Below are 11,599 nucleotides of genomic sequence, written 5' to 3'. Positions count from 1 at the left end.
TTTAAAATGTAAATATACTAATTTGTATGAATTTTGAATTTTTCAGAAACCAACTTCATTGGACTTCTTCCCCCAAAAGGAATTTTCGATTGCAGCATTGATATGTACTCCGTTCATATTAAAATAGTTGTCAAATGCTTGTCGTGATTTTAGTTCGACCTAAAACCACCACAAATATTTTGAAACAGAGGGAGTATTTATTATTTAGCAGTCGCACCTAGGTCATCTCCGGAAAACAACACAAACCGACTAGATATAGAAAAATAATTGTTACCAAATCCCCTTCTTAACTAATGGTCTTTGGTAAGAATGCTTTTTTTGACCATGAAAAAAATTAAAAACATAAAATTATGAAGGAATCTTAGTTTCCACAAGAGTTTCTCGGTAAAACCACAAGCACAATTAACCAATATTTGCACAGGGATCTCATTGTAAAATTGCTATCAGCAGTTAGCATCCATTCGATCTTATCATTACCATACCATCATTATCTCCTCACATCGTAGTTTGAGACTATTTCAAATCTTAAGCGATTCTCAAAAAAGGATTTATTCTTAAGATAGAACCATTTCGTCCTTTAACAATGGCTTAATCAACTAAGATATTATGATAAAAAATTGCTATAAATCCTATGGTAGAAAAAAATTGAGTGGCTTATCACCAACCCAACAATATTTCCAAGACATAGTGTTGTTTCCATTACCTAACACCCTGTTGTAATGTTTAGAAAAAATGTATAAGCTTTTAACAAGCTAGCTAGTCCAAAAATAGTAATATCACACCTTAGATTTAATCAAATAAATACACTTGTTATTTAAATATTCATTCAACAACACATCTTGTCACAATCGAAATTCATTTCTAATTTCCAGAAATAATTGGCCTGTAGTGCTTTATTCATATGTTTCAAATTGAATATATCTAGGCCATCCTGGTCTTTGGTTTTGTAGCAAGTTTTCTAGTTTACTGTCCGTAACCGTGCTAGGCCAAATGAAAGCATCTTCAAGGGCCACGAAATAGAGGAGGGCATTGAGTTTTGTATTGACTTTATTCCTGACATTAAGCCGATTGGTGTTCCTCAATCGCGGCATGAGGGAAAACTGAGTGGAAAAGGCATGCTAGGACCAAACTCAATAATATGTAGGAACGGACATTCTTGGGCGCAAGCACACTACACAGTTATACAAAAATACCTTGGTGGCCCCGTACATCAATGAACATGAGAATATTCTATGCTCCAAACACATGGAGTAGTCTGACGACTCGATTACACGTGAACACATGGGGACTTTTTGTGGTTGGTTGCAAACACATCTCATGAGTAACAACACTGTTGGAGATGACGTGTACTTGTTGGCCAGGACACCATCTTTGAGTGTATTGACTTTCCAAGGGCATTGATATAAATGGGAATACATTTTACATGACCGCCCAAGATAAAAAAAGCATCAACCAAAATAATGGTGTCTGCTCGGAGTTTTTGGTACCCCGATCAGTTTGGGTAGCAAGGATGTTACGATGAAAGAGACGCTCAACATGTTGTTGAAAGATGTGAAACTTTTCAGAAACGTCAGATTTTTTTGAGTAAGTAGATCCAGTTGAACTTGCTACCAACAGAAACGGGTCCAGGACCCCACACATCGCCTTTGATTCGCTACTAGGCTAGGCTTGTCAACTGCTACGAACCGGCACTGGGATGAACTTGACGGCCCAACCAACGGGCCACGACACGGTGGCGATGGCGAGGCAGACGCCCCATTGCCCCAAGCCGAGCTTCGTGGTACCAACGAACTTCGTGAGCACCTCCACCGTCACCACCTGCAGCACGAGCGCCAGGGCGACGATGAGGAGGAACATCCTATTCTTGAGCACCCCGGCAAGGACGTTGTCCCTCATGTTGAACTCGTTGAACACCTGGAAGAGCATGAAGACATTGAAGATCATGGTGGCACTGGCTTGGTCATCGTTGCCAAGGAATTGGAGCCCCAGCAGCACGGCGATCTGAAACATTGCCTGCGCGGCCATGATGTAACACATGGCATTGTTGATGAGCCGTGTCGTGCGGGAAATGGGTGGGGATTCCATGAGCGCGTCGGTGGGCTTGTCAGTGGATAGCGCCAGCGTGCTCATGACGCCCATCACCAGGTTCACCCACATGATTTGCACGGTGGTCAGTGGAACGTTACCCATGGTGACCGCCGACATGAAGTTGACGATGATTGCGACGGCGTTGACGATGATGTGGAACTGGATGAACTTCTGGAAGTTGTGATAGGCACAGCGTCCCCACCGGGTAGCCTTCACCACTACGTCGAACTTGCCGTTGAGGAAGATGGTGTCCGTGGAGACATCGGTGCCATGGACGTCCATGCACAGCACCACGTCGGCCTCCTTGAGAGCCGCCGCATCATTGATGCCCTCGCCGGCGGTCACGGCCACCACGTGGCCCTTGTGCTTCAGCCGCTTCACCAGCAACAGCTTGTCTTGGGGCCGGGAACTCGCCATGACACGGATCTTGTCCACCATCTGGAGTTGTCGTGTCACTGACATGGCCCGGAACTGGTGTCCCTCGATGACGACTCCGTCGGGGTCATTGCTCGAAATGATGCCGCACTCCTTGGCGATAGTAAGGGCCATGAGGATGTTATCGCCGGTGAGCATCTTCACGGCCATGCTTGCCTTTGTGCAATCTTCAATGGTGGCATTGACCTCTGGTCGGCAAGTGTCTTTCAAGCCGACTATACCTAACAATGTCAGTTCCTCCAGGTGATGAACCTTTGATTGCTCAGTGTCGTCAACCTTTTTATAAGCAAAGCCGAGGCACCGGAGGCCGCTTGCCACCATATCGCGGATCACCTTCTCAAGCTTGTTCCGCTGCTCCACACCGAGTTCACGCACCGTTGCATCCGTGTCCATGTACATGGAGCACATGGCAAGGAGCACCTCCGCGCCGCCTTTCCAGTGCGCGACCAACAAACGTGTGGCCTTGTCCCTGATTATTGCACGGCTGGGGCTGGGCTTCTCGTCGGAGTTGAAAGCCTCCACATGTACTACCTTGCAGCTCCTCTTCAAGGCGGCAGCATCCATGGAGAGGTCCGCCGTGGCCCATGACAGAAGTGCCTTCTCCACCGGGCTGCCCGATATCTCCGGTTGGGATACATTGTCCGGCTTGTACACGCTTCCGGTGGTGTTGAGCCCGACGCCCTGGCACAGCAGGCCAACGACGCTGCTAGATATCGCCGTGGGGGTTCTAGGTCGGGCAGTGCCGACCCAGAACTCGGTCACCTCCATCCTGTTGAGGGTGAGCATTCCGGTCATGTCGGTGCAGATGACCGTGACCGACGCCGACAAACTGTGCACCAGCGCCTTATCCTTCACCATCATCTTCATGGCAAAGGTGGCCATGAGAGACACCGCAATCGGCACGCCCTTTTCAATCAACAGCGGCTTTCCCGTGCTACTGTTGGTGAAATGGCGAACGAGGAGCACGGTGAAGGCGACAAGCGCGACGGCGACGGTAGCCTTGCCGATGGTTGAAATGAGACTCTCGAGGCGCTCCTCTAGCGACGCCGGGCGAGTGTTCAATTTCAACGTTGAGAGGATGCTCCAAGCCGTGGTGTTGGTGCCGACGGCGGTGACGAGCATGGAGCCGTGGCCGTTGACGACCTTCACGCCGGAGGCGAGGAAGGGGTTCGTCCCGGCGTCGATGTCGATAGGGCCGGGATGTCCCGTCAAACTCGACTCGTCCACCTGGAAGCCGTGGCCGTCTAGGAACACCCCGTCCGCTGGAACGACGTCGCCGGTCTTGAGTATGAGCACGTCGCCGACGACGACGTCAAATACGGAGATCTCCTGTCTCCTGGCGGCGCGGACGACGGTGACGACAAGGTTGGCGGACTCGGTGGCGAGCTTGTGGTCCCTCTTGGCCTGGGCGTGGCTGATGACCGCGGTGACGCCGAAGACGACGAATGCGGCGAGGAAGATGGTGGCACCGTCGTACCACCCGTCCTTGACGCCATGCTCCATGATGCCTAAGCCGAGGGAGACGGCGGCACTGGCGAGTAGCGCGACGACGGAGACGTGGCCGAGCGCGTCCAAGACGTGGCGGAAGAAGGTCCTGGGCCTGGGCTTGGGGCACGTATTGTCGCCGAACTCCTTCTTGCGCCAGCTCAACGTCATGTCCTCGTCCCTGATGCCCCGCTTCGGGTGGGAAGTGAGCTTGGCCGCGATGCCGGTGCTTCCGCCGAGGCGGCGAAAGCAGTCATGGCACTTATCCTTGACGAGGCCCCTGATGGAGGAGGAGACTGCAGCAGCATCAGCATCAGCTTCAGCGTGAGAGTGACCTTCGTCCTCGTGGGGCATGTACATGTCCTCGTGAGATGCTTACTTAGCTTGGTCATTTTCGTATAGAAAAGTCCGACGTCGGCGAAGCATCAGGGCCGGTCCTGAGAATTCGGGGGCTCGGGACGGAACTAGAATCCAGGGGCCCGGGCGTAGAGCATAAAATCATATACAAAAAATGATCTTTTATTCTTCGCTGAAGGCAATATGTTAATTTTTATTATATACAAGTCTCTTCTTTGGATTGTTTTGATGATAAAAATATCGGACCTAATAGTTTATTCACTGATAATCATGGTATTTTAGCAGATAGTCACTCACGTTTATATGATTGATGTTAATGTAAATATCATATTATGTAAAATCCTTGTTTTCCAAATTTATATTACTTTTTTTCCTCCACAACAACTTCCGGTAAGTTATCAAATACGAAAATTATAACCCCAATAACATCTATCCACAAACATTATCTAATGAATATATTATTAATCCCATCAAAAACTGAATAGATTAATAATGGCCTAGTTGCAACAATCTAGAGGAAATTTTGATGATCATATATAAATTTAAATAAAGCTTCCCAGTTAAATCTCACACGGCTTACACTAGCAGATAAATTGAGATCCGAGGCATATAACTTATCTTTTCTAATCACGCCATCACACTGTATCGCCTCTCGGCGAGTCGGCATGGTTACGTGGAAGGCATGGCTATCGCCGGCGGTTCAGTCATCCTTCGACACGGAGCTTGTGTGAGTCAAAGCGCCGCCACGCACACATAGGAGATGGATATCAAGTGCCGTGCTGCTACTGTAGGGGACGATCTATTCTCTCAACTCTCAGCTTCTGTAACCTTTGAACATTCCGGGTATGTCCCCTTTATAAAAGATCCGCTTGACCTGGCTGAAAATTAGGAGAACATCTGAAAATGAAACAATTAAGCGCACAATTTTCGGCTGGCAAATTAAGGAACAAATCACTAGCGATTTTCCCCATAACTACTCCCAATTAATCGCATGCAATAACAAATTACTCCTCAATCGTAGCTGGAAGGAAATCCTGGGAAACGGTAATACCATTTAGTTTTCGCGTAGGAGGTAGGCGATACTTTGGGATTTGATCAGGGAGCTAATCCCATACAAGACGAGAACACGTATGTGGGGCCCCTTGGCATCAGGGGGCCCGGGGCGACCGCCCCGATCGCCCCCCTCCCCCCCCCCTCAGGGCCAGGCCTGCCAAGCATCCGTCGTCCGTCGTGAAGTCGGTAGGAATTTCGACTACGCCGGTCGACTTTCGCAGGGAAGGCGTGTGCGGCGTGCAAGTAATGTTAATACATAAGTTTACATAGGTTTACAAAGAGGTGGATTTTGATTAAAGATTATAAGGGAAATGAGGACCTCATTCCCTTAAAAATCTGGTTAGTTAGAAAGAAAGAATCCTAATCAACATGTAATAATTGGTTATATGTCTAGCAGGCCAGCAATCCACGTGCGCAGCCGATAGGAACGCCACCCGCTATGGCACACGGCGGTCTGTAGGAGGCCCAAAACCCGGCACGTGTAAAGTGCCTCAGGCGCTTTTTTGCAAAACAACAATAATAGGAAAGTCACTGAGACGCTTTTTCGAAAAAAAAAACAGAAAAGTCAGTGAGACGAAAGACAGATTGATGAGGTGTTTGCATGCCACGCTTCGCTTTATATAGTGAAGGGGCGGAGGGGGGGGGGTGTTAACGGAGATGCTTACTTAGCTTGGTCGTTTTCGTATAGAAAAGTCCGACGTCGGCAAGCATCCGCCGCCCGTCGTGAAGTCGGTAGGAATTTCGCGGCGGGCCGAGCAATTCACGTGCGCAGCCGATAAGAACGCCACCCGCTATGGCACGCAGCGGTCCGTGGGAGGCCCAAAACCCGGCACGTGTAAAGTGCCTGAGGCGCTTTTTCGTAAAAACAAAAAAACAGAAAAGTCCCTGAGGCGCTTTTTCGCAAAAAAGAACATAAAAGTCCCTGCGGCGATGGTGGGGAACTTTCTTGCGGGCGCGTGATACTTTTGTCCGCTCCGTACTTTGTGGGGGCCGTCTGTCATCCTCGTGCTGACGCAACCCGCGTGCGCGTAGCTTTTCTAACTCGCGCTGTCCGGTGGTCCGTCCCGCGCATGCTCCGAAACCTGCACGGACAGATGCGTTTGGATCGAGCGTTCGCCCTGCCCTAATTATTTTATAACAAGAAACGGTCACGAAGGTCCTAGACACTGCATTACACCACATAAGACAGGATTACAAAGCGGTTTACATCAAGACATCAAAGAAACATGATATATCAAACAAGTCCCCGTCTTTCATGAAGAGGACCCCAAACGAAAAGATGAGAAAGCAGTCCGGTCCTATGTTTAAATCAGTACTTTAGTAATCTATAGACACAAATTCATAGCCTCGGAGGATGAATATTATTATGTGTTAAAAAATCCTAGATTTTTCTTTTTTGCACAACCCTCATTTCAATGTATTTCGTCCTGAAAATTTACGCACTTGTGCATTATGCCTCCTTGTATATCTATTGTTTTTTTCCGAATTTTTTAAAATGTAAATATACTAATTTGTATGAATTTTGAATTTTTCAGAAACCAACTTCATTGGACTTCTTCCCCCAAAAGGAATTTTCGATTGCAGCATTGATATGTACTCCGTTCATATTAAAATAGTTGTCAAATGCTTGTCGTGATTTTAGTTCGACCTAAAACCACCACAAATATTTTGAAACAGAGGGAGTATTTATTATTTAGCAGTCGCACCTAGGTCATCTCCGGAAAACAACACAAACCGACTAGATATAGAAAAATAATTGTTACCAAATCCCCTTCTTAACTAATGGTCTTTGGTAAGAATGCTTTTTTTGACCATGAAAAAAATTAAAAACATAAAATTATGAAGGAATCTTAGTTTCCACAAGAGTTTCTCGGTAAAACCACAAGCACAATTAACCAATATTTGCACAGGGATCTCATTGTAAAATTGCTATCAGCAGTTAGCATCCATTCGATCTTATCATTACCATACCATCATTATCTCCTCACATCGTAGTTTGAGACTATTTCAAATCTTAAGCGATTCTCAAAAAAGGATTTATTCTTAAGATAGAACCATTTCGTCCTTTAACAATGGCTTAATCAACTAAGATATTATGATAAAAAATTGCTATAAATCCTATGGTAGAAAAAAATTGAGTGGCTTATCACCAACCCAACAATATTTCCAAGACATAGTGTTGTTTCCATTACCTAACACCCTGTTGTAATGTTTAGAAAAAATGTATAAGCTTTTAACAAGCTAGCTAGTCCAAAAATAGTAATATCACACCTTAGATTTAATCAAATAAATACACTTGTTATTTAAATATTCATTCAACAACACATCTTGTCACAATCGAAATTCATTTCTAATTTCCAGAAATAATTGGCCTGTAGTGCTTTATTCATATGTTTCAAATTGAATATATCTAGGCCATCCTGGTCTTTGGTTTTGTAGCAAGTTTTCTAGTTTACTGTCCGTAACCGTGCTAGGCCAAATGAAAGCATCTTCAAGGGCCACGAAATAGAGGAGGGCATTGAGTTTTGTATTGACTTTATTCCTGACATTAAGCCGATTGGTGTTCCTCAATCGCGGCATGAGGGAAAACTGAGTGGAAAAGGCATGCTAGGACCAAACTCAATAATATGTAGGAACGGACATTCTTGGGCGCAAGCACACTACACAGTTATACAAAAATACCTTGGTGGCCCCGTACATCAATGAACATGAGAATATTCTATGCTCCAAACACATGGAGTAGTCTGACGACTCGATTACACGTGAACACATGGGGACTTTTTGTGGTTGGTTGCAAACACATCTCATGAGTAACAACACTGTTGGAGATGACGTGTACTTGTTGGCCAGGACACCATCTTTGAGTGTATTGACTTTCCAAGGGCATTGATATAAATGGGAATACATTTTACATGACCGCCCAAGATAAAAAAAAGCATCAACCAAAATAATGGTGTCTGCTCGGAGTTTTTGGGTACCCCGATCAGTTTGGGTAGCAAGGATGTTACGATGAAAGAGACGCTCAACATGTTGTTGAAAGATGTGAAACTTTTCAGAAACGTCAGATTTTTTTGAGTAAGTAGATCCAGTTGAACTTGCTACCAACAGAAACGGGTCCAGGACCCCACACATCGCCTTTGATTCGCTACTAGGCTAGGCTTGTCAACTGCTACGAACCGGCACTGGGATGAACTTGACGGCCCAACCAACGGGCCACGACACGGTGGCGATGGCGAGGCAGACGCCCCATTGCCCCAAGCCGAGCTTCGTGGTACCAACGAACTTCGTGAGCACCTCCACCGTCACCACCTGCAGCACGAGCGCCAGGGCGACGATGAGGAGGAACATCCTATTCTTGAGCACCCCGGCAAGGACGTTGTCCCTCATGTTGAACTCGTTGAACACCTGGAAGAGCATGAAGACATTGAAGATCATGGTGGCACTGGCTTGGTCATCGTTGCCAAGGAATTGGAGCCCCAGCAGCACGGCGATCTGAAACATTGCCTGCGCGGCCATGATGTAACACATGGCATTGTTGATGAGCCGTGTCGTGCGGGAAATGGGTGGGGATTCCATGAGCGCGTCGGTGGGCTTGTCAGTGGATAGCGCCAGCGTGCTCATGACGCCCATCACCAGGTTCACCCACATGATTTGCACGGTGGTCAGTGGAACGTTACCCATGGTGACCGCCGACATGAAGTTGACGATGATTGCGACGGCGTTGACGATGATGTGGAACTGGATGAACTTCTGGAAGTTGTGATAGGCACAGCGTCCCCACCGGGTAGCCTTCACCACTACGTCGAACTTGCCGTTGAGGAAGATGGTGTCCGTGGAGACATCGGTGCCATGGACGTCCATGCACAGCACCACGTCGGCCTCCTTGAGAGCCGCCGCATCATTGATGCCCTCGCCGGCGGTCACGGCCACCACGTGGCCCTTGTGCTTCAGCCGCTTCACCAGCAACAGCTTGTCTTGGGGCCGGGAACTCGCCATGACACGGATCTTGTCCACCATCTGGAGTTGTCGTGTCACTGACATGGCCCGGAACTGGTGTCCCTCGATGACGACTCCGTCGGGGTCATTGCTCGAAATGATGCCGCACTCCTTGGCGATAGTAAGGGCCATGAGGATGTTATCGCCGGTGAGCATCTTCACGGCCATGCTTGCCTTTGTGCAATCTTCAATGGTGGCATTGACCTCTGGTCGGCAAGTGTCTTTCAAGCCGACTATACCTAACAATGTCAGTTCCTCCAGGTGATGAACCTTTGATTGCTCAGTGTCGTCAACCTTTTTATAAGCAAAGCCGAGGCACCGGAGGCCGCTTGCCACCATATCGCGGATCACCTTCTCAAGCTTGTTCCGCTGCTCCACACCGAGTTCACGCACCGTTGCATCCGTGTCCATGTACATGGAGCACATGGCAAGGAGCACCTCCGCGCCGCCTTTCCAGTGCGCGACCAACAAACGTGTGGCCTTGTCCCTGATTATTGCACGGCTGGGGCTGGGCTTCTCGTCGGAGTTGAAAGCCTCCACATGTACTACCTTGCAGCTCCTCTTCAAGGCGGCAGCATCCATGGAGAGGTCCGCCGTGGCCCATGACAGAAGTGCCTTCTCCACCGGGCTGCCCGATATCTCCGGTTGGGATACATTGTCCGGCTTGTACACGCTTCCGGTGGTGTTGAGCCCGACGCCCTGGCACAGCAGGCCAACGACGCTGCTAGATATCGCCGTGGGGGTTCTAGGTCGGGCAGTGCCGACCCAGAACTCGGTCACCTCCATCCTGTTGAGGGTGAGCATTCCGGTCATGTCGGTGCAGATGACCGTGACCGACGCCGACAAACTGTGCACCAGCGCCTTATCCTTCACCATCATCTTCATGGCAAAGGTGGCCATGAGAGACACCGCAATCGGCACGCCCTTTTCAATCAACAGCGGCTTTCCCGTGCTACTGTTGGTGAAATGGCGAACGAGGAGCACGGTGAAGGCGACAAGCGCGACGGCGACGGTAGCCTTGCCGATGGTTGAAATGAGACTCTCGAGGCGCTCCTCTAGCGGCGCCGGGCGAGTGTTCAATTTCAACGTTGAGAGGATGCTCCAAGCCGTGGTGTTGGTGCCGACGGCGGTGACGAGCATGGAGCCGTGGCCGTTGACGACCTTCACGCCGGAGGCGAGGAAGGGGTTCGTCCCGGCGTCGATGTCGATAGGGCCGGGATGTCCCGTCAAACTCGACTCGTCCACCTGGAAGCCGTGGCCGTCTAGGAACACCCCGTCCGCTGGAACGACGTCGCCGGTCTTGAGTATGAGCACGTCGCCGACGACGACGTCAAATACGGAGATCTCCTGTCTCCTGGCGGCGCGGACGACGGTGACGACAAGGTTGGCGGACTCGGTGGCGAGCTTGTGGTCCCTCTTGGCCTGGGCGTGGCTGATGACCGCGGTGACGCCGAAGACGACGAATGCGGCGAGGAAGATGGTGGCACCGTCGTACCACCCGTCCTTGACGCCATGCTCCATGATGCCTAAGCCGAGGGAGACGGCGGCACTGGCGAGTAGCGCGACGACGGAGACGTGGCCGAGCGCGTCCAAGACGTGGCGGAAGAAGGTCCTGGGCCTGGGCTTGGGGCACGTATTGTCGCCGAACTCCTTCTTGCGCCAGCTCAACGTCATGTCCTCGTCCCTGATGCCCCGCTTCGGGTGGGAAGTGAGCTTGGCCGCGATGCCGGTGCTTCCGCCGAGGCGGCGAAAGCAGTCATGGCACTTATCCTTGACGAGGCCCCTGATGGAGGAGGAGACTGCAGCAGCATCAGCATCAGCTTCAGCGTGAGAGTGACCTTCGTCCTCGTGGGGCATGTACATGTCCTCGTGAGATGCTTACTTAGCTTGGTCATTTTCGTATAGAAAAGTCCGACGTCGGCGAAGCATCAGGGCCGGTCCTGAGAATTCGGGAGCTCGGGACGGAACTAGAATCCAGGGGCCCGGGCGTAGAGCATAAAATCATATACAAAAAATGATCTTTTATTCTTCGCTGAAGGCAATATGTTAATTTTTATTATATACAAGTCTCTTCTTTGGATTGTTTTGATGATAAAAATATCGGACCTAATAGTTTATTCACTGATAATCATGGTATTTTAGCAGATAGTCACTCACGTTTATATGATTGATGTTAATGTAAATA

At 49.1% G+C, this 11,599-nt stretch overlaps 1 protein-coding gene across 1 annotated transcript; it reads right to left on the bottom strand.

Annotated features, from left to right (window-relative positions):
• Window positions 1-8,580: 8,580 nt before the first annotated feature.
• LOC123441323 (calcium-transporting ATPase 7, plasma membrane-type-like) lies at window positions 8,581-11,277 on the bottom strand. Its single transcript, XM_045117804.1, has one exon. It carries the CDS (start codon window positions 11,275-11,277, stop codon window positions 8,581-8,583), a length of 2,697 nt encoding a protein of 898 aa, XP_044973739.1.
• Between the last annotated feature and the right edge of the window lie 322 nt (window positions 11,278-11,599).

Source organism: Hordeum vulgare, chromosome 3H (assembly GCF_904849725.1).
Source record: "Hordeum vulgare subsp. vulgare chromosome 3H, MorexV3_pseudomolecules_assembly, whole genome shotgun sequence".
NCBI classification, from domain to species: Eukaryota; Viridiplantae; Streptophyta; class Magnoliopsida; order Poales; family Poaceae; genus Hordeum; species Hordeum vulgare.
Note: the sequence above shows the minus strand (reverse complement) of the source record. Positions and strands in the feature narration are given on the sequence as shown.